The sequence below is a fragment of the Hemitrygon akajei genome, chromosome 12 (genome assembly GCF_048418815.1).
Source record: "Hemitrygon akajei chromosome 12, sHemAka1.3, whole genome shotgun sequence".
Taxonomy (NCBI): Eukaryota; Metazoa; Chordata; class Chondrichthyes; order Myliobatiformes; family Dasyatidae; genus Hemitrygon; species Hemitrygon akajei.
The window spans coordinates 18,234,263-18,258,287 of NC_133135.1; the positions used below are offsets into that span (position 1 = coordinate 18,234,263).

The window sequence follows — 24,025 nt, forward strand, 5'->3', positions numbered from 1 at the left end:
AGTAGAAAACTGGAGGGAAATTTTCATTCTAAAGGGATATTTACGTGCTGCGATTCAGCTGCTGGCCCAACATTTTGCTGTCGTTGTAAACTTTGTAAAAGGTGGATTGTGTAGGTTAGAAGTGAATTGCTTTGAGAAGTTTTCGTATTTTTTGTGGTTTTCTCATTTCACTTTTTATTAACCCCTGTGTTTTACAGACATGTCTGACAGTACAATCTTCTGAGTCATTTCACTTCAGTAGTGCAACAATGGACAGAACAAAAGTCCGCCCTTACAATGAAAGCTACTTATCAATGGTTTCCCATGGACTGGTGATCCACGTTGTCCTGTTCCATTGTGCCTGGTCTGTGGCAAACAACTTACACATGTAGCAATGGCTCCAACAAAACTGAAAAGACACTTAACTAGACACTTAAAAAGACACTGCCATATGACACATAAAAATGCAGATTATTTTAAATGGCTATTGGAATCTCAAAGCAAACAGAGTAAAGCTTTGTTAATAAAGTCACAGTCAGTAAAGGTGTTCAGGAAGCAATTTATTTAGTAGCAGAACTTATTACCCAGAAAAGGAAAAGTCACACAGTTGGTTAGAACCTAATAACATCAGCAGGTAAAATTATAGTAGGTAAAATGCAAGGACAAGATGCAGTACATGAAATTTAAAAGGTTTCACTCTCAAACAGTACAATAAATTGATGTATTGATGACATGTCACATCATGCTGAAGAGGTTTTGTGTGATAAGCTGAAAACAATAACAGCCTCTCTATCTAGGTTGACGATTCAACAGATTTCACCAATAAATGTCATATAGCATTTGTAAGATTTGTAAATGATGGTGAAATTCAATAAAACTTTTTCTGTTGCAAAGAGCTGCATGAAACAAGCAAAGGCCAAGATATATTTAATGTTCTGTCTTCAATCTGGAAACAAATAATCTGTCTTGGAAGAACTGTGGTTTTTAGTAACTTCACAGTTCAACATTGTCAATAAATTTTCATGTTGTAAATAGCATTAATTAAAATCAATTTACAACTTTTAGTTAAATTAAATCTACTGAGCCTACCTTTAGAAAAATTAAATCCTATTTTGACTTATGAGTTATTTAGCAGAAACTTATTTTGTTTTCCTTATGAATTTTTAAAATTTTTGAAAGAGAAAGAAAGAGATTAGTTTTAAGAAATGTAAGACAAGGGTTTAGACAAGGGTTAAGGGGAGGGGGAGGGTCAATATTATTTTTTCTCTCTCTTACTATTTTATCATTACATTTATTCTTTGTAATTTTCTAAAAATTTAATAAATAAATAAATGTAAGCCAAGCTTAGCTACCTTTTTTTCAAAAAAAGGTTGGTTATAAATTCATTCTCTGCTCAAGAGCGGACAAATATTTTTGGATCATTATATCTACAACTTACTGATCACTCTAACGTACTGCGAGCTGTAGATATAATTTTTATGCAGCAGTTCCCCGAGACCTGAAAATTATTTCAAGGGTTCCTCCAGGGCAAAAAGGTTGAGAAAGGCTGATTTAGGGCATTATCCCAAAGTACAGACCTAAGGCTTGCCACAAAATGGAGAGAATGGAATTTTATGCGATAAGTCGATTCTAAAGAGCTGGTTTAGCTGGAGTTGGCAAGCTAATTGTACATAGAGAAGAAAATCTCATGTAAGACAAACTGTGAAATCTTTAGTGCCTGTGAAAATACATAATAGTTTTCAGTTTTTCAAAGTTCAAAGATCAAAGTAAATTTTATCATCAAAGTACTATACATATATGTCAACATATTCAACCCTGAGGTTCTTTTTCATGTGGGCATTTACAATAGAATCTATGAAAGACTGCACCCAACAGGACGGTCAAACAGCAAATATGCAAAAGAAAACAAACACAAAAGAAAAATAATAATTAATAAATGAGCAATAAATATCGAGAACATAAGATGAAGAGTCCTTGAAAGTGAGTCCATAGGTTGTGGGGACAGTTCAGTGATGAACAGTGGTTCAGTTATCACCACTGGTTCAAGACTCTCATGGATGAGGGGTAATAACTGTTCCTGAACCTGGTGCTGTGGGTTCTGAGGCTCCTGTACCTTCTTCCTGATGGCAGCAGTGAGAAGAGAGCATGGTGGGGGTCCTTGATGATTCATGTTGCTTTCCTGTGACAGCATTCTGTGTAGTCATACTCAATGCTGAGGAGGGCTTTTCCCATGATGGACTGGGCCACATCCGTTACTTTGTGTAGGGTTTTCTGTTCAAGGACATTGGTGTTTCCATACCTGGCTGTGATGCAACCAGCCAATATACTCTCCACTACACATCTGTGAAAGTTTGTCAAAGTTTTAGATGTCAAGCTGAAACTTCGCAAACTTCTAAAGAAGTCGAGGCACTGCCATGCTTTCTTCACAATGGCTCTTACATGCTTTAGCCAGGACATATCCTCTGAAGGATAGTACTGAAGAATTTTAAGCTGCTGACTCTCATAACCTCTAATCTCCCTATAAGGACCAGCTCATGGACCTCTAGTTTCCTCCTTCTGAAGTCAACAATCATCTCCTTGGTCTTGCTGACATTGAATGAGTGGTTGTTGTGGCATCATCAGCCAGATTTTCAGTCTCCCTCCTGTATGCTGATTTGTTATCACTTTTGATTTGGCCTGTGTCAGTGTTGTCAGCAAACTTAAATATGGCATTGAAACTGTTCAACTTCACAGTCATACGCATAATGCAAGTAGAGCAGGAGACTAAGCACACAGCCTTGTGGTGCACTTGTGCCGATGGAGATTGTGGAAGAGACTCTGTTCTACTGTGAATGCCTGTAAGAAAATGAAGCACAAGATAATATATCTTCACATCACCCTGGTTTGGTTTGGTGCAGTGGTGTCTCACAATATATAAAAACTACAGCAAGCTGTCAGGTCAGCAGAAAAAGTATTTGGCTGCTGTCTACAAGCACTGCAGGACCTGTACGTGTCTAGGACACTGCGGACACTACCCACTCAACAAACAACCTTTTCCTAAAGTTCCCATCTGAAAAGCGCTATAGGGCTATTAAAACAAAATCTGAACACTATTTTAAAAGTATCCTCTCCCTGGGCTGTTAATCTGATCAACCATTACAGTTAGCCTTTCCTCACTTTCCTCTATTACCCGAATCACTACACTGTAAACACTTTAAATCACTTTTTATAATGCCGCTAAAAATTGTAAATATACTGTATGCTGGTATTTATCTATTTATCCAAGATTCAAATTTATTTGTCATGTGTACATTGAAACACAGTGAAATGTGTTGTTTGTGTTAAGTGTGCTGGGGGCACCCCGCAAGTGTCACCACACATTCCAATGCAAACATAGCATGCCCACAATGCATGGCAGAACAACACAGAACGCATCAAGCAACAAAACATCAACAGCAAAAACCAAGTTCCGTTCCTCCCTTCCAATACCGTGCACATACACAGTCCTTAAGCGCCTGGAGAGGCTTCCAACAAACACGAACTTGGGCTTTGGCCTCCCCAGTGGACTCACAGAGGTTCATAGACTTGGCTCCGATAACAGGCCTTGACTTCCAGACTACTATACACACATTATATTCCATATCCATACTTATAAGTTTATTTTTTTATGTAACTCTTTATAATTGTTGAACATTGTTATTTTTTGCTACATGCGGTGCCAACACACCGCAGCAAATTCTTAATACAGATAAATATGTATGGCAAATAAAGTTGATCCTTGATTTTACATTATGTGATCAACCAATGTAGTAGCACATATTTTAACCATACAGTGCTTAGTGAAACCATTTTTCTCTGCAAAAATTTGAGTTACCTATTTTTCTTTTGTATTGCTGAAATCTTCCTCCAGATATATAGATAAAATTCTCTTTTTATTAACAACATATTAAATTATGTTAAAACATCTTACATTACTTCATCATGAAAATATTTCTTTAACTTTACAAAACCCCATGTGTCAAATTGTCAATCCATTGAATTTTTTTTCCACTTACTTACCTTTCAAGACGGTTCATAATGTTAAAAAAACTTCTATTTTATTTTGCATTAATTCTTTTGTATCAAAGAAAGAAATACCTAGGTTTTTAAAAATCTCGTTTGTTCCAGTAACTTTTTGTTGAGATCACTTTTCTGCAACTTTGCTGTGCTTTTCAGAATTAGTTTTAATATCTCTGACATATATCATGAAATTTTTTGTTATGTGGCAGCAGTATATTGCAATATGTAACAATAACTGAATTACAGTAAGATATATATATATATATATAATTACAAAGGTAAATAAATAGTGCAAAAAAGTAGTGAGGCATATTTATGGGTTCAAAGTCCATTCAGAAACCTGACAGCAAGAGGGGAAGAAGCTGTTCCTGAATCGTTGACTGCGTGCCTTCAGGCTCTTGTAACTCCTCCCTGATGGTAGCAATGAGAATAGGGCATGTTCTGGGTGATGGGAGTCCTTAATGATGGATGACATCTTTTTGGGGCATCACTTCTTGAAGATGTCCAGGAGCTGACTGAGTTTACAAGTTTCTGCAGCTTAATTCAATCTGCTGCAATGCCCCCTCCCCATACCAGATGGTGATGAAGCCAGTTAGAATGCACTTCATGGTACATCTGTAGAAATTTGTGAGTGTTTTTGGTGACATACCATAACTCCTCAAACTCTTAATGAAATATAGCTGCAGTCATGCCTTCTTCATAACTGCATCAATACGTTGGGATAGACCCTCAGAAATATTGACACCCAGGAACTTGAGGCTGCTCACTCTTTCCACTTCTGATCCCCCTATGAGGACAGGTGTGTGTTCCCTCGTCTTACCCCTTCTGAAGTCCACAATCATTTCTTTGGTCCTACTGACTGAGTGCAAGATTGTTGCTGCGACACCACTCAACTAGTTAATCTGTCTCGCTCCTGTATGCCTTCTCATCACCATCTGAGATTCTGCCAACAAAATGTAGATTTCCAGGACTCTTACATTCTTTTTGTTAAAGTTAATTACTAGGTTTTGTCAAATCTCATTTATAATTATTCAGCTTTGTTCATGTAAGAAATGTGTTATTTATACAACAATTTTTTGTTATTTAGAGAACTTTTCTCCAATTCTGTTGCTCAATTTTTCTAAAGAAATTCAGATCTGTTCTGCATCCAAATAGACAAGCCTAGTTCAAATTGACTAAGGTCTGAGGTATCAACTAATGCCATCTATAGACTCAGTTAATAAGCCACTACAATAATACTACTGCCACCAGAGCCAGCGTTAATTCACCACAAAATGCTGTGCCATGTCGATTTTCAGCCAGTAATCTTGCAAATGATCAAGTGGTTTTCAGCACGATTAATACTGAGTGTGATTTTACAAAATATCAATTCATGCCAGATTGTGATTCCAAGAACTGTCTGTGTAAACTGTTCTGTTAAGTGGTGATACTGCCCTTTCTCAATTACGATTTAAAATAATCTGATTCTGGGAGAGCTTTCCAGTGTATGAGCTAAAAAAAATTACGAAAATAGCAGTTTCATTTATGGTTCTGATCTCTTAGGAAAATTTAGGGAGGGAGATTTCATTTGATAAAATCTCCTTAAAGCACAAGGCCCCACTTTTACAATTCTGGTTAAATTGGAATAATTACACCAATAGCAGTTTATAAATAATTCTATTTGAGTGCATGATTAAAATGCGATCTATGGAACTTTGAACAAGGCTATGTTACAGCTTGAAGTGCTGCTCCTGGTTAATTTGTCCACCTTCTTTCATTTAGTGGATATTTAGTGAAGTTGTGATTACTGTACTGCATAATGAGATAATTGTAATATTATTGCCCTATGGCTCAGGAATAAAGGCAAGCCATTTTTTCTTAAAATAGGACATGAATAAATGTTTGTATCCAAGATGTTTGCACTGTTTATCTTTAGACATTCATAATGTAAACATTGAGAAAAATATTGCAAACATTACAACAGTTTACATTGAAATTTGCTTCAGCATATTTAAAAATTCATATAACCTTTGAAATTACAATAACATATAATCTAAATTTGTGGTTGTTAATGTCATCAAAAATTTTAGATGGACTAGGAATGCATGGAATAAATATTGACTAATTCCTTTGTGTATTTTCAAGATTGCAGTATTCAAACCTGAGATTTGTCTACCCCACAAGCAGCCACGAAACAAAGAGAACCATGGAACCTGTTTAAAGAAAAGCATCGATCCATCAATCCCTCCCCCACATGCAAGCAGCAAAAAAAAAGAAAAACAGAATACAAAACACAAAATCGAAAGAGTCCAGGTATATTCAGTTCAGCTCAGTGTTTGTTATTCTAAATTGAGATTGCTACACTAATAGCAGTTTATAATTATAAATACATTTTTGACACCACTTACTGGATTTGCTGACATATTCTGAGGCTTATTTAATATAAGAAAAATAATGTAACAACACAGACAAAACACTTGGGTGTAAAAGCAAATTCTGTAAATTGCCTCTCTTTGTTTCTAGTATTCAGCATGTACTTTAAAAATATGAATGATGTAGATTCTACTTAAATGTGCTAGTTATTTTTACATATCAGCAGTGGCCCATTAGGCTGACTGCCTTGAAAGAAATATATTTTCTGAGTTGCAGCAAAATAGAAGGCCATGTGAATAAATTTCTTAATACTTAGTTTGAATTCAGTCTTCTGCATTCTGTTTAAACAGTTGTAGTCAATGTAGCTCATTTGACGGTTTCCTCACTAAAAAACTACAAATTGTGATTTCAGGCGTTTGTGATTACAAACGAGTAAAAAAATGTAGGCTGATGCTCTGGAGTACTAAAGGTTCTTGGCAGGGCCACGTCACTGGTGAGATGTGCTCCTAAGTCCAGAAGCAAGATTTCCAATATGAAATGTCAACAATTTCTTTCCCAACACTGATGCTATCTGACACGCTGCGGTCCTCCGTCAGGTTGTTTGTTGCTTCAGATTCATCTGCAGACTCTTGGGACTGTTAAGATCTCACAAGTGGATATAAATTATGACAAAACATTATCTTGGAACATCATTAACCTATCCCTCAGTTTCATATTATGAAGGAAGGATTGGGTGCATAGAACACACCATATAGCAGTAAACATGCTATTTTTATAAGCAATTAAATGGCAGGAGAACGCTACCTTCAAAACCACACCCATCTTGTAAAATGGGATCCCTACGCTACCTGTGATAGAGCCTGTGAGAACCTACAATTTAGGATTGGTGACGCGAGTCATTCTTATCCCCGTAAGACCTTATCCTCACAAGATTTCCTAAGAATATCATGTTTTTCATAACCTTTAACAACGATGTATTTGTATAGTGCTCTTAACAATATATAATGTCCCAATTACAAGTTTAATTGTCATTCACAATTGCCATACATATGGCCAAACGAAACTGTACCTTCAGGGCCAAGGTGCAAAAACGATACCACCACAACACAACACATAATGCATACAGCACATATAGTTACGAAAGCGCAAAACATGCAGTCACAGAAAAATTATAATATAGCGCAAGTACCTGTGTAGCATGGCATGTCGATTCATGGTGCATGGGATGTTGCTCTGGTCCAGCTTGGAGCATTAGAGTACATTCTAGCCAGAGAAACATTTGGATCAAAAATTAGTAGTTGTTACCTCAGTGAAAATTATTTATTTTGGAAAGTTGTATTATTTGACGGGTAAAGATGACTTTTACCCCGACTCAAATAAAATACAATGTGCTTGCTGAAATATACAAAGTGGTGCAATCTTAACTTTCATTCCTTTGTCACCAGCTGAAAAAAAATTAGATTTCACTGGATAATCGTCGATACAACAAAGGAAATTAATTATTTTAAAGTGTTTTACTTTGAATAAAATAGGGTAGTAAATGCAGACTGAATATTCAATTTCAAAACATTCAGACAAGAAATAGCTTTCAGGGCATGGGGTGTGGAACCAATTGGGCAGTGCATATTTTTTGAAAAAAAAACTTTAATCATATAGAAAAAGCAAATTTCCCTAAATTCTTAATGTCATTTGATCAATATATTCAGTAGCATTAACGCATTTTGTGTGTTGTTTTGTACAGTGGTACCATTGCCGTTCATGTAGCTGACTGGGGTGACATATTAAAAAGATTTCCCCACCGGACTCTGTAAGATAGCAGAAGCTTTCACACACACACAAATAAATTAGTAAGGTATTTTGATGAAATCTCTGGGCTCCGGGAGGTGGTGGCCAGCCTCTGAAAGCCGGCCCCTCGCCGTGCGACGGAACGATTAGCGTGCTGGACCACGGAGGGAGGCGCCAGTCATCGAGCCGCAGCAGCAGCGACGACAGACAGACAGCCAGCCAGCCATGGACGGCCTAAGAGGCAGCAACCGCAACTGGGGTATGAGCGACAACGACGGCATGAGAGGCTCGAACCGGGGTTGGAGCTCCACCGATTCGGACGGGCTGCGAGGTAAAGTAGGCACGGGGAGGGGGAAAAAGACGGGGAGACGAGGCACGGCGGCCGTCTCGTCACCTTCCTCCATTTTCTTTTCTGAGCACTAGGCCGCGTGGTGCCACGGGGACCCGGGGCCGCCTTCTCCACTGCGGGCGACTGGCCTCCACCTCGCCCCGCTCCATGTGGGTGTGAGTGGGCCAAGCAGTTGCGATGGACGATCGACCCCCCCTCCATCTGGCCGGGCGGGGCCGCCCTCCTGCTTTAAAATGGCCGTCGGCCTCTCATTCCCCCCCCCCCCCCCCCCCCCCGTCCAGGCGATTGGTTACGAGGTGAAAATCCCGTACCGGCTCTTCCTCCCTTCGGCTTGTATCTTAACAAAACGATTCTATCTCAGCGCACACCATCCCCTCCGGCAGAGGCTTGTTTTCTCATTCGGTGCCTGCTTACATGTATCTAGAGGGAAAATAAATTTCCCATGAAGAATTCAGTCTGCAGCTGCCCCAAATTACATTAAATGCGTGCAATGGAACCACCGGCCTCATGTGATTGCTTTTTTTCTATCTCTCTCTCTCCTTTGTTGCTTTGTTAAACAGTTCTTGTTAAGGGGAAGTATCGGATAAAATACTTAAAACATTGTTGAATTTAAGTGGGGCGTAAAGGTATAGAATTGTGTTCCCAGTATCAACGTTTGTCACAATTTAGCTATTAACCTGCCTCTAAATGTTCAAACATACCTTTCGATTTGGAAATATGAATTGTTGGCCCTCAATTTCTCACAACACAATGAGACTATTTGGCGTATCAAGACTATACAGTCTTTCACGCTCCACTTTGATTCTTCTATCACCCACCTACACTTGGAATGTCTGAATAGCCAATTAACTTTGTAATAGGGAAATAGGTGGCTATAATGAGAGTGCATCCTCCAGTCAGCATTGAGCAGCTGGTGGTGCTGGTTTTGTTTGCTTTTATTACAGTTGCGTTTAGATTCAGTGTTTGGGAAAAGATGTATTTGTACAATGTGGCATTGTGCGTGGTAGGTCCTATCTAACTGATTTCATAAAAATTTTTCTCCATGATGATACTAGGAAAGTTGATGAAGGTAAGGCAGTCATCGTTGTCTACATCCCACATGGGAGGCTGATCCTGAAGGTTCAGTCACTTGGCATTCAGGATGAAAAAGTAAATTAGATTCAACGTAGGTTTAGCAGGAGAAGCCAGAGAGTAGTACTGGATAGTTGCCTCTGCCTGTGACTAATGATGTGCTGCAGATATCACTGTTGGGTTTATTGTTTGAAATCTATGTTAATGATTTAGAAGATAATGTGGTAAACTGGATTAGCAAATTCTCAGATGACACCAAGGTTGGGGGTGTAGTGGACAGCAAATAGGCTGTTAAAGCTGGCAGCATAATCTGAACCAGCTAGGGAAAATGGCAGAATTGATGGAGTGGATAGCCAGAGGCTTTTCCCCAGGGCTGAATGGCTAACACAAGGGGGCATGGTTTTAAGGAAATAGTTACTGAGGGGATGTCAGATGAGAGTTTTTTCACACAGTGGTGGGTGTGTGGAATGCACTGCCAATGGTGGTGGAAGCGGATACAGTAGGGTCTTTTAAAAGTCTCTTAGGTGGATACATGGAACTTAGAAAGATAGAGGGCACTGTGCTAGGGAAATTCTAGTCAGTCTCTAAAGTAAGTTACATGGTTAGCACAACATTGTGGGCTGAAGGGCCTGTAATGGGTTGTAAATGTCTATGTTTAGTGCAGCCAAGTGTGAGGTGTTGCACTTTGGGAGGACACACACAGTGAACGGTCAGGCACTGAGGAGTGATAGAACAGATGTACCTTGGAATTTAGATCCATCATTCCTTGAATGTGGCATCACAGGGTCATAAAGAGGGCTTTGGCACATTGGCCTTCATAAATCAGAGCAGCGGGTTTAGGAGTTGGGATGTTGTATAGGAGTTGTAAAATATGTTGATGGGGCCAGATTTGAAATATTCTGTGCAGTTCTGCTCACCTACCTACAGGAAAGATCTTTATAAGATTAAAAGAATGCAGAGGGAATTTACAAGGATGTTGCAAGGACTTGAGGATCTGAGTTACAGGGATATGTTGAATGATTTAGTACTTTTTTCTCAGGAGTTTATGAGAATGAGAGGAGACATGATAGAGGTATACAGTATTGAGGAGAAACATACTTTATACAATGAAATTAGTTGAGACTAGAACTAGAGATCATAAGTTAAAAGTGAAAGGTGAAAGTTGTAGGAGGAACTTGAGCGGGAACATCTTTACTCAGGGTGGTGACAGTGTAAAACAAGCTGCCAGCATAAGTGGTTGAGAGGTTTGAATATGTATATAAATAGGAAGGTATGGAGGGCTGTGGTCCAGATGTGGGTCAATGGGAATAGGCAAATAACAGTTAAACATGGACTGGATGGGCTGACGGGCCTGTTTCTGTGCTGTAGGGCTCTGACTATTTCCAGTTGCTTACAATTTCAGAAACAAATACTTTTGAAATTAAAATGTTTTGTAATTTAATGTAATTGGTAATTTAAACTGGTTATCACTTTTCAAAGCTATACTTAACTTTACATTTTATGAGGCAATGCTGTTAGATTTGGTTTAATGTTTCTTAGGTTATAATGTATTGCTATTGTACCTACAGCAAAGGCCAAATAACTGGAAGAAGGTAACTTTTGCATGCAAAAGAGCAGCCCCATCATGATTTTATCTTGCTTCACCATATTCCTGGGTTCTTGTGCTTCTTATCAGCAAAATCTGCTGTTTTTGAACTCCCAAAATCTTGTCTTGCTCCTTCCCTCTTGGTAAAGATATTTTTCCTCCTTTGATCAAGCAGTTTGTTAGTAATTGCTACTCCTTTGTCTGAAAGTCATATTTTTTCCAGCTTGGCTCCTTAGGAGAGCTTGGATCCTTTTTTTCCAATTTGAACATGAGGTTCTGCAGATGCAGTAACACACAAAAAAATGTTGGAAGAACTCAGCAGGTCAGGCAACATTGTGGGCTGCGTTTATGTTTGGTAATTTGATTGGAAGAGTAAGACAACCTATCATCAGAATCAAGTTTATTATTGACATATGTCTTAAAATTTGTTATGTGGCAGCAGTACAAAGTAAGACACAAAATGTCACCATATTTTACAATAAAAAGAGGAATAGTGAAGTAGTGTTTATGGGGCTATGGACCATTCAAGAAATCTGATGGCAGAGGGGAAGAAGCTACCATTAAAACATTGAGTGGCAAAATATCACCAATTGGCACTGACTTCAAAACTTTCTATGAAGAGCTAAAAATTGAGCCTTTTAATTCCTAGTGTCAATTTGAAAAACCTGCCAGTGCTTGGTAACAATGATCTCACCATAGAGACATGTGGATGCTGAAGTCTGCAATGATACACAAAGTGCTGGAGGAACTTGGCAATCAGGCAGCATCTGTGGAAGGAAGTGGACGGTTGACGTATTGGTTCAAGATCCTTCACCTGGTCTAGGTGTTCAAGTTTCCTGAGCAATCATATTGAGGGATTATCTGAGCCAGAGACAACAAAAGTAGTCATCAATAACTTTTTAAGCATTATATAAAGTATGAAAGTTTGTAATGTCTTCACGATTAATATCTCTATTTTGATATTCAAGTGAAACAGCTGTGCGTAGATTTTAAGGGACAGTTTATTAAAGAGTAACTTATGGCTTAGAACTCCAGTAAAAACTCACTTCGGCCTTGAATTCCAGGACTAGTAAGAATTCATGTCAGTTAATGATTTTCCCCAGAAAGTTATAACCTAAAAAGGTGCTGGTAACAACTTTAAGCTTTTTTTAAAGTATTATCAGTAAAAGTCCTGTGGTTGCATTTGGTTTCAATAGTGAACACTGTAATATACTCAGACCCCACATAATACTACCCCGCATGGCGCTGATTCTTTACAACACGGTTATTCAATTCTTTATTGAAATTTTAACTGTGACAAAAATTCATTCTAAACAACACTTAAGCCTTCTCAAGAGTGGCTGCCATTACAGTAAATATTTAACCAGCCAATGAGAGCGCTTTACATTGGCAGTGAGGGGCTCACAGCCAATCAGGTATTAGTTCGTGCTCTGCCTCCCCCGTGTGTGTGAACATTCTTGCTCTCACAAATTTATTCTATTTTTTTCATTATGTCTGGAAAACTGCCTGCAACTTCCAGTGAGGGTAGTACATCTAAGAAGTCTAGGAAAAATATTAGCACAAATGTGAAACTCCTAGGGTTTCAGGCATAACCAGTCATTCAAAATGTTGTTGAACTGGCCAATGAAGCAGGATTAGAGGATGTTAATGATGGCGATGTTGAAGAGTTACTGCATTCTCATGGAATGCCTTAGTAACGAAGAGCTTCGAGAACTGGCAGAGCAACGTATCCTGGGTGAATCTGAGGACAAGGATGGAGAAGAGGAAACACCAGCAAGAAATCTCACCACAAAATTCCTCAGCGCTAGCATCACCATGATCGCACAGATCATGGACCAGTTCATGGATAATGACCCTGACTAGGAGCGAAGCAACAAGGCTAAGAGAGGTATTCTCATTATGATTTCCTGCTACTGAGAACTGCTTCATCAGCCTGATCCCTCCTCTGAGATGCAACCACCACCTACTTCCCTCTGCTGCTACTGCAGTGTGTTGCTGCTCTGCTCCACTGATGTACAGGCTAGGCCTATTTGTCTGTCTGTTACTTCACGAATTACTGTCTGTACATAAAATAATATCATATCTCAGGTTTGATTTTTTAAAAAAAATCAGACACATGTCCATTTATGTAATGTTATAATGACTATGCACATCGCTGATTTACATAGCACACCACCTCCAAGGAACGCACCCTCAACATTAAGCAGGGTCTTTAAATTGATAACTTTCCAACCACTTGAGCTCCATCTAGTGTTCGTTGTAAGTGGTGAATTTTCTTCGAAAATGAATGCTTTGATTTTTCAGTGTCAACATGCAAGCAAGTGTAGCTTCTATATTACTCTGTTTTGTGATCAATTTTAAGTTGATGAATACTGACTTCCTTCAAATTCTTTGTCACTGTGTGTTTGTTACATGATGAAACCGAGATCCTAAACAGACCATCCACAGGTTCATTTTCAAAACAGCCTAGTGTCAAGGGATTGTGTGTTACTGCATAATCCTATTCTAACTGCTTAAGAAGCGATGGATGCTGGATATCTGAAATGTTTAAAAAATGTTAACAATACTTAGCAGTCAATTAACATCTGTGGAAAGAGAAACAGAATTACTATTTGAGGCTGAAGATTCTTCGTCACAACTGGGAAAAATAACAATGTCACTAAAAACAAAACTGATTTTTTTCTCTTTCTGCCCAGTACACCCTATTGGCAACTTTCTCTTCTAGTTCTGATGAAAGGATTCACCCTGAAATATAATCACTATTTTTCTTTTCTGAGGTGCTGCCTGATCTGCTGAGTTTTCTCTTTTTATTATGAGTTTCCAACATTTTTAGAATTTTTTTTTAGTTTCATTTCGGGAAGAGCAGTTGCAGTTGATATTTTATCAGAGGTAATTGACTCTTTGGCCATCTCACAACACAATAGAATGAGGGAAGAAGTAAATTATTCTTGAGCCTGGAGGATTGCCCAGTAATTGCTGGATTATGTTGGAAAACTACATAGGTGACTTTGATATAACAAATGTAGAAAATACAGTATGTTCTGCAAAGAACTTTATTTTGGATATTGGGGTCCAAATCCGTAGCTCCTTGAAAGTGGCCACGCAAGTAGATGTGGTGTTAAACAAGGTATTTGACTTGTCTTCATTAGTCAAGGCATTGGGTATTAGAGCAAAGAAATAGTGTTGCAGCTCTATAACTAGTCAGAGTACATTCTGCGTATTATGTAGAGTTCTGGTTGCCCCTTACAGGAAGGATGTAGTGGCCTTGGAAAGGGTACATTAGAATCAGATTTATTATTATTAATAAATGTTAAATTTGTTTTGTGGCAATAGTACTGTGCACGGCATAGTTACAAAAATAAATAATGCAAAAGAAGAACCGAAGAGTTTTACCAGGAGAATTGAAGTGTATGAGCAATGAGAAGCTGGGCATACCAGTTGTTTGCTGTCGAGCATTGGAGGCTGAGGGAAGAACTGATAAGTTTATATAAAACAGATTATGAGAGGTATAGATACAGTAGATGGTCAGGGTCTTCCCAGGGTAAAAATGCTTAAAAGCTTTTACGGTGAGAGAAAATTAAAAGTTGTTCAAGACAAATCTCATCTACACTGGAAAAAGCTGCCTGTGATAGAAACATTTCTGATAGTCTCTTAGACAGATCAATGTAGAGGGACATGGCTCACAAGCTGGCAGAAGACTCTGCTTCATTATTGGAAACATCTGTTCAGATGCTATACTGTACTTTTCTATGCTCGTTGTAGTGGAGAATGTGATTGGAAGTGCTGCTGCTCTCTATTGGCATTTTCAGACTCTCCAGATTTTTCATATTGTCAGTGTTTAAGCTTGACAGTTCTTGCTTTCATTGTGACTGTGTATATCTGGGGGAATATTATTGTTTTAGTATTTAAGTAGGAAAATTAACTTTTTAAATTGATTTGTATAAATCCACAAAATGATAGTACAGTAGTCCACAAACCATCAATAGATTCTGGCCTGTTAAATTTCTTTGACATCTTGTAGTTTCAGTCTTAATGTAAATAACTTTCCCAAACTTCCTTTAAGATGTGTATATTTGCTGAAGCTAGGGTGTGGAAAACTTGTTTTGGGTAGGGAGCAGTTATAGTGATGGAAGTGTAACAAAACCATGAACAGAAATTCAACTTGATTTCAGAAGTTGTCATTGGGGGATTAAAAATCAGTCACTTGTCAGGGATTTGGGTAATGGGTACACATCATGGATAAACTATCAGAAGTGAAGTTTCAATGGAGAGACAAATAATCAGCTAGATTTGGTGGGTAAATAAAGTTTTTTGAAGCATGAAAATGCAAGCTTCATTGTGCTGCTTGTCCTTTTTGAGCTGAACACTGGAGAGAGTTGGAATTGGACAGAGCATTCTAATATGGTAATTCAGAGAGAACTTTGGTTGCCTTGTCTATTCGCCCTCCTCAAACAACTAACTTGTGCTTGTACACTTCAAACACAGGAAAGGTCAGGATCTGCACTGGAATGTGATGAAACAAGGCAGGTGATAGATCTCATCTACAATGCCAGCCAATTTTTTTTGTGCATTTCTATTGAATTTATAGTAATTCATCACTTACAGGTTTTAAGTATTACAAAGAATGCACGGGTTGTCACATACACAGTACTGTAGTAATTTCATGTACTGCACTGTACTGCTGCAAAAGAGAATAAATCATGACGTGAGAGATGATAAACCTGATTCTGATATGGGTCTCTATTTTGGACTGAGAGTGGAACCACAGTTGGGAAAAGGTGGAAGGGAGAGTGGAGGAAACAGGAAGAACCTGGTGTCTCAGGACTGAGTGTGTCTGTACCCGCGTCATCATCTGCCCCTGGCATTTCTTCTCTGCCACCTATACCTCACTACTCCCAAGGTATTCCCAGCTTCCTGTGTTGTCACCCAATTTACAAGTTCACTATCTGTGCCATATTAACAAATACAGTCCAGTACAAAAGTCTTTGGCAACGTTGTTTTATATATCTGCCTTAGACTTTTGCACAGTACTGTAGAAACAGTCTGTATTGCATTTTGTTTAGCCTTTTTAGTTCATAATGCTTAGAGAAGCATAAACCAGGATCTCTTCCTTTTTGTAAATAGAGAAATCATCATACCTTAAATTTGGCAATACAATTATTTGTATTTTCTTTGGCAGGTGGATCGGAATGGTTCAACAGTGGCACCAGCAGCAATTGGAACAGCCGGGATAACTGGAAATCAGGTGGGATCTGAATGGCTAAGTGGCATCAAAGGGAGTAGCACTGAAAAATTATCTTGATTTATGCATTATCTTTACTGACAAGAACATCTGTGTTGCCACAGCTGTCTTGATATTTATTTAAGTAAAATTGATTGGGTGTTTGAAATTAAAAAAGTTACTCTTGTTACATTATAATGTTTCATGTTAAATATGATGGCAGTCATTTTCAGTGATCTGCAGTTCTTTTACATCAATGGCTGTCGGGTTAGTTGAAAGCCTAATTTCAGGGCGTCTGTGTCATCTGGAGGCCAAAGAATATGGACTGTCTTGGGGTTAGAGTGTGTTGGTGGCAAGGAGGAATGGAGCTTGTTTTATTTATTGAGATGCAAGCTGCGTGGAATAGGCTTTTCCAGCCCTTCGAACAACACCACCCAACCCTGGTTTAATACTGGCCTACTCAGGATAATTTACAGTGCCCAATTAACCTACCAACCAGTATGTTTTTGGACTGAAGATGGGAGGAAACCCACAGGGAGAAAATAGAAACTCTTTATAGGCAGCAGCAGGAATTGAACCTGGGCCGCTGGTACTGTCAAACATTGTGCTAACCACTAAGCTGCTCCGTCTCCTGTGCATTCATCCTGTTCAGTCCTGAAAGAATTTTGTCGGCCAAAATTCCTGATCGTTCCTCCTCTATTTACATATCATCGTGCTTTTGAACCTTTAGGATTCTTGTTTTAAAAAAAACTTTTCTTATGATTGGTAATTGACTTCTAATTGGCATCGGCCTTTTTGTTTATAAAATAAAATATTTTTGCACTAGTGATTTGAGATGCTTGGCGTTGGTAGCTTGCCAAATAATTTGCACTTTATTGTTTTTATTAAAAAAGTAGAGCTCAAGCTACTTAGCATCTGCTCTATAAACTAATTACAGACTCATTTAGTTTGAATTGCTGATAGAATATCACCTAGAATTTGAGAGTGGAAATCTGCTAATGAAGTTGACACAGTGGAGTACATCATAACCAAATATCAATTGAGCACATCTCTTGGCGGAAGACTGCTGAAAGTACTATCTTAAAATATTCTTGGGATTCGTAATTAGCCAAATATCAATTGAGCACATCTCTTGGCGGAAGACTGCTGAAAGTACTATCTTAAAATATTCTTGGGATTCGTAATTAGCCAATCTTGTTACGATCTGAAACTTTGAAGGTTGTCTTGTAGCATTGAATCAGTATTTTCTCACTGCTAGCTGCACTATAGCACTCAGCCTGACTTGCTGAGTTCCTCCAGCATTTTGTTTATTGCTCTGGATTTCCAGCATTTGTAGAATCTCTTGTGTTTTTTACTGCTATACCTCTGCCTTCATTGCTGTCTTTTTGAATTGGGCAAACAATATTTCTAAATCCCTAACTCGCTCTTTAGTAGCAAGATAAATTCCTGTTATGAAAAGTGTAAGCAGTAATTTATTGCTAAATCTATTAAATGATGGTTGAGTGGGTAAAATTTTGATAAATCAAGGGGTTGGAGTAGAGCTTTTAGGGGAATTAATACCTGTGAAGGAAGGCAAAATGTCATTTCTTATATATTTCAGTTGTATTAAACTTAAATGCATCCAACAAGGAAAAAGTACATGTCTTAATTTGTGGGGCATAGGAGCTAGGAACTGTGGATTGCTTGCTACATGAGTGATGTAAGCAATTAGCAGTTGCAAAAGTGTTGGTGGGTATTCTCAGCCTGAGATACAGGAGAAAGCTACAATTTTGATTAGGTCTCCACTGTAGGCCTGCAGCTTTTGTTGCAGTATCCATATTTCACAATGAACTTTCATTGTTAATTGCATGAGTTTTGGGTATGCTTGTTTCTTTTCAACCTTATTTTTCAAACTGTTGTCCTGTGGGTCAGGATTTGTGACTGTTCCATTTGTACCTTCACAAATGAGCATTGAAATCTGACCAAGTGGCAGCACAACACATCCTTTTATGCTTAGTGTTTGCGTAAATTGGTGGATATATTATTCCCACCCACCACCAGTCTGTCTCAAATTGAGAACAGATGTTGGACTTACCTGTATGACCAAGTACTGCCTTTTGTTCTATATTTACTCACAGAACTAACAAGATGGGAGAGTGAAGATGAATACTTAAGCTTTAATACAGAGAAAATGGAAATGGGAAATGTTCATTCGGCCAATCTAGCTCTCCCTGTCGGTTAGTTGCATGTACTTAGATCATTTTGTCTCCCTTCTGGCTTAATGCCAAGCATACATCTGCCTGCTGTCGTTTCTCTTTGAATGCTACCAGTGAATGATGGTTCGATAAATTCTTCAATAATTATTGAATGTGAGCATTCATTTATCTGAGAGTTCAGCTGAAAGGTAACTTTCTTTTCCTCCATTAAAGGTATGATGAGTGGTGACTACGATCGAAGCTCTTATGGGAGCTCCAGGTCTTACCAGGAATCCTATTCTAATAGGAATGAGAGGTAGGTGAAATACACTTAGTAACTCATTCTCTATATTTAGACTTGTTTCTAGTCTTTATAGCATTTTGCTTATGAATTAATGTGTCAGTACCAGTGGTAACATAACCAGGCAGGTTATCTTGAAATAATACTGCCGAGTTATGGAATTTGAAATTCTGAGTCAAATTGTGTTGGCCTGCTTTCTATTGCTAATTAATACTTGATCTGCAACAAAGCTGCTAATTAAACCTGTTGAAATTTTATTTGTGCAGTAAAACCATTTCTCTCTCCCCTGAGCTTTGAATGATTGTCCTCTTTAGATAAAACCCCAGTAGCGGCAGGCACAATATCTTGCCAGAATTGGATGTGTTTTAGTGTAGAAGATGAATATTTTCTTTTGCACTGGGAGGTGGGATGGGCATTGAGTGGTACATTTAAGAAGATAAATAACAAAATATTCTAAGGAGCTTTAAAAATGCATTATTAAAAAGGCTATTGTGAGAAAAGCCTTTTTAATTTGTGGACTGTTTCATATAGACATCTGACTCAAACATTTTGAGTTAAGTATTTATACCTGTTCCCAAGCATTGCTTTTCACCTAATGAGCCAGAAGGTTTGGTTTTGCTCAATCCTTCATGGCAATTGCAGTTTGAGATTTCTAAACTCTGGGAACTTTAGAAGTTCATCAGTGGAAATCAGTCCCAAATGTAACTTAGCCTGGTGACAAAAGAAAAATGGTTTATTCCTTTAAATTTGTTTCAATAGACACAAAACTACATCACACAAGAATTCTGAAAACATTGGTCATTTAATAATCATTCCGACAAAAAGGAAATTGTGGGAATAGTTTTTAATATTAGGAAGAGGGGTTTGTTCAGTCAGGATTGTAGAGATTACCAAACATTGTTGCTTGAATTGAGGGTATATTAGGTACTTCAAATTCTCACTTCGTATTGGTTTATTGATTCTTAAATATCATCTGAATGTTGAGAGCCTTATTCTAGTACTATGGCTGTAATAGCCATTAGTATTTGCAGTTTTATGTAGGATGTATGTCATAATTTGTATGCTTACATGTTAAAGGAATTATAAATGTTCAAAATTCCTTTTGTTTTGCGGGTGGGTGGAGCTTGACTGTTATAATTGAATTTTCTTGAATCTAGGGTAGAAGTGGGTATCTCAGAGCATAATTATGCTTGGGGATGTTCAACTGCTGCATCTACACCAGGTGCAAAAAAAATGCCTTACAACTTCAGTTGAGAAGATACTGGGCTGAAATCTGAGTTGTCTAAACAGATTGTAGTGTCTACTCTTCAGTTATTTTTTTAAAAAAAGTTGAATTTCTATTGCATGTAAGCATACTGATGATTATGGAGACCCATTCCCTGTCAGCTTCCAAGCTGTTGGAAATCTCCATGCTAAGAGGCTGTGGATATGAAAGCTAATTGGTTTAACATCGCTACTACAAGATAAAAAGAAAAATGCTTTCTAGATACAATTAAAAGATGCAAATCATCTTTAAAAAAAATAACAATTTAGTTAACTAATAATTTGCATAATCTGTAAGTAGCTCAGACAATTGTTAAAGTTGGCTGCTTATTGCTAACTGAAACTGCTTTCATATTCTAGGTAGGGTTTAATATTTTAGTGAAATGCTTTAACATACTGTAAATAAGTTTTCACTCTCGTATCTTAAAATGATAGGAAAGTGGCAACTTCCATGAAGTAGCCTACTTTAAAAATTGGCTGCACTATTTTATTCACTTGTAATTTCAATCCAAAGTAACTCATTTATGCGGAATATTGTAATTCTTGTATCTTTGCCAGTAATTTATAAAATTGTAACCTTATTCTCAAATCACTAATGGCAAAGTAACATCTTTTTGTTGAGTTTGAAAACTTATTTTCAAAATACATTTAATTTAACTAATGCTGTATATAATTTATACATACATAAACAAGAATATACCTACGAAAAAGGGAATGAATATTTGAACCCTTTTTAGCAGGTAATAGTGTTTTGTTCTGGTTTTATTATACTGTATGTCACTGGTAACTTTACCGGTTTCCTTACTGTGCAACTTTTCCAGGTTTGGACCTTATGAGTCGCATGACTCCAGGTCTGCTCTGGATGGCCGTGATCTGTATAGATCTGGCTACGATTTACATGAACCAGGACGAAGTCGCTTTGGGGATAGCTATCCTGATCGATCCGAGAGCTCCTACAGGAATTTCGGTGATCAATACCTTGACCCTTATGAAGGTAGAAGCCAGAGCCGATTATATGATAATGGCAGGTCTAACTGGGATGACACCTACACACATTCAAGTTCAATGCCTAGGGTGTGGGCTGATTCGGATACGGGAAGAGGAAGTTACTCTTCCTACAACAGCTTTTCTTCACTCCTTTCGAAGCCTTCATCTGTAGGCTCTCGGGGGAGGGGAATGCTTGGTTATTCTGGCAACGAATATGGAGGCGGAACCTTTTCGATGATGGGAGGACAAGGAGGAGGCAGAGGTCGAGGCAGAGAAGTAAGTACAGAATCTTTGAGATTCTATTCCCTTGTCAGCTTTTTTTTAAAAAGGATACAATTTCTGATCACTAGCATTATTTTGCTAGTGGGAGAAAATAAGTGTTCCACATGAGCTACAATGGTTGCTTTAGTATAGTTGGTATTTAAAATTCATGTAAACTTTTGTTAATAGTAGGTGTTAAATTTGTACTCATTTTTAAAACTGGGAAACTGCTCAATGTTTTTTCTTTCCCAAACATCTACAAATTTTGGTTTAAGATTGAAATAATTCAACTACAAGGTGCTGTTCTGATAATGTTGAGTTATTAAATTTTCCTTCCAACCAAACTCTGCTATTAAGTAAAGAGCTTGGCATATGTGAGGCAATTTAAGTATTGCTGGCCAACTCACCAACATTCTCACCAGAGAATCAGAAGACGTGATTGCAGGTGGACATAATTGATTTTGGCTACTACATTCATTCACAGCTGTTAGTCAGACACCTTTCAAAATTGTGCTGCATTCAGCACAATTTTTAAGACTTGTTAATGTCTTATCTCTCAATGGAAAGGCCAAGTGCTGATACCAAGCCTTATTTGCTCAGGAGGAGCCTGCTCAGATTAGGCAATCTGGTGCCTCCAAACCTTGTTGAAAATATGTACCCTTTTGACGAAGTCAGTTATTGGTGTTGTACTCAATTTGCTGCTTAACTTCCAAGGTTAAAAACAAAACTTGTGTGCAAGTTAAAATATAAGGTGTGATTTGATACCCTGCTTTCCTTCCGTGTTACTGTTTTGACTTGCTTTGATTTCATAGCTAATTGCTTAGAGTGAGGAGAGAAATCTCATCCTGAAGCCAGTGAAGGAAAATCTGTTTTGCTGGTTTTAAATAACTATTTTAATGACTATTTGAGTTGACTTAACAGTTCAATCTTGTACACGTTTGCATTTTATATTCACTTGGATCTGATAGGAATTTGGATTTTGAAAGTGAAATTTTCTTCAAAACAAAAACATTTAGGGACAACAGCTTTAGGAGGAAACTGTCAGAAGCACATTAACTGTTAAGAGTTTAAATATATACACAATATGCTTTGAACATCTGTTATCTTGGGCAATTAATACAATTTTGGCATGTCTGTGATTCATTTATTTATTTAATGAAAGGGTCCTATGGAGAGCAGATTCTCAATACGAACTTGTAATTTTGGGGAAGTTCTATATTTCAACTGGGACGTTTTGGTGCATTGTGGAATGTTGTTCCAGTGGTAATTGATTAATTATGATTGACACATTAGACTATTCATGCAGTAATGATTCTGGCCACACCATGAAGCTGTGTTCTAATTAGTGGGAAAATTACCCCTTTTCAGTCACCTTTGTACTCTTTACAAATATTTTGGCCACTGCTGCAACATCTATCACATCTAGTCTTGCCTATTTGTGTTCAAAGGGCACCTTTTGTACAGGTAACATTCCTGCTTCAGTTAGCTGTCCATTGGAAAATGAATTTGCCAAAATGTTGATGGTTCACTTTTGACTATTTAGTTTGAGCAGTCTCAGCCAAGTTCAATAAATGAATTTTATACCCAGATGGTATATCCATTCCATTACTCAGAATTTATAATGAATCTAGATTCTAAAGGTGGAAAAGTAGGTGATCAAATAAGTGTCCACATTCCAAATGCTTACAATTCAATGTAATAGGTTGTGTTTTCAGGAATGGAGTCTTTGCATGCACTCGTGGCCTGTGATCGTCAGTCTTTCTCCAGATCTGGAAGGCTCATTGTTCCAACCCAGAAAAGACTTGGTTTATGTAATTGGGTGGTATTGATGAGCCAGAAATACCTGTAGGCAAATTTCATTGAGTAGTAGTTTGTCTTTGAAATAGTTTTTTTAAAAGTTGAGGGAGACTTCACTTCCTGTTGATACAACACTGGTTACAAGAATCTAATTCATTAAATGCTTATTCTTTCTCAGTAGCAAATTCTACTACTTGAAGCTGCACAATTTTATATTGTTTACCATTGGAGCCGTGCAAACAATGAAACAGCCAATATATTTAGTTACAAAATGTACTAGAAGCCCTAGTGAGATTGATAGAAAGTCTTCAACATAAATTATGAATTTTTGAAGGAACATTTTCAGACTTGATACTTGTGAAATTATAGCCTTATCAAATAATTTTAATGCGACTTAGCAGGGCTGTGTTGAGTAATTCATAAAAATGGGGAAATTGAAGTTTAAAATATCTTTAGCAATTCAGGACATTGAAAATCTTCACATGGGTGCAGACATTGGTTATTTTTATCATGTATTAAAGTGTGCCATCCCACACAATCATGTACATGTTTCTATAACTAATACTCAATACATTTTCAGTGCTGTTAATTCCTATTTTATCCACTTTCACTCTGACTGTTTCTTGAAACAAAGCGGAACAAGTAGTTTCCTGTTCTGAATTGCTTATAGCTGGAACTATACAAAGGTTGTTAGTCACTACCAGAGATGTGACATTGGGAAAACTAAAGATGATAGGATTTTTGCTTAAGTTTGCAATGGGGTTTGTAATTGTCCTCTGGAGCATCGTCCATGTGCTACAATAAAAAAAAGCTCATATTTATTGTGCAGTAGAAATTTTCCTTTTTTGGAAAATTTATTAGG

The 24,025-nt window shown here is 37.7% G+C and overlaps 1 protein-coding gene and 1 long non-coding RNA gene across 6 annotated transcripts in view; one reads left to right on the forward strand and one right to left on the reverse strand.

Annotated features, from left to right (window-relative positions):
• Positions 1 to 526: 526 nt before the first annotated feature.
• LOC140736755 (uncharacterized) lies at positions 527 to 8,731 on the reverse strand. Its single transcript, XR_012101001.1, has 3 exons — positions 8,549 to 8,731; positions 7,559 to 7,632; positions 527 to 2,814 (listed from the first exon to the last, which is right to left on the reverse strand). It is a non-coding gene; the product is annotated as an uncharacterized lncRNA (long non-coding RNA).
• The window catches only part of LOC140736753 (DBIRD complex subunit ZNF326-like), a 33,847-nt gene continuing 18,115 nt past the window's right edge, over positions 8,294 to 24,025 (forward strand). For 2 of the 5 annotated variants that reach the window (XM_073062646.1, XM_073062649.1), the window contains exons 1-5: positions 8,296 to 8,485; positions 16,339 to 16,404; positions 18,498 to 18,596; positions 18,789 to 18,870; positions 20,940 to 21,381. In XM_073062646.1, coding sequence (XP_072918747.1) covers positions 8,380 to 8,485; positions 16,339 to 16,404; positions 18,498 to 18,596; positions 18,789 to 18,870; positions 20,940 to 21,381 — 795 coding nt within the window. In that variant the 5' untranslated portion in view covers positions 8,296 to 8,379. Of the gene's footprint in view, positions 8,486 to 16,338; positions 16,405 to 18,497; positions 18,597 to 18,788; positions 18,871 to 20,939; positions 21,382 to 24,025 lie in introns of all 5 variants that reach the window. The other 3 variants (XM_073062647.1, XM_073062648.1, XM_073062650.1) reach the window with 3 other exon arrangements.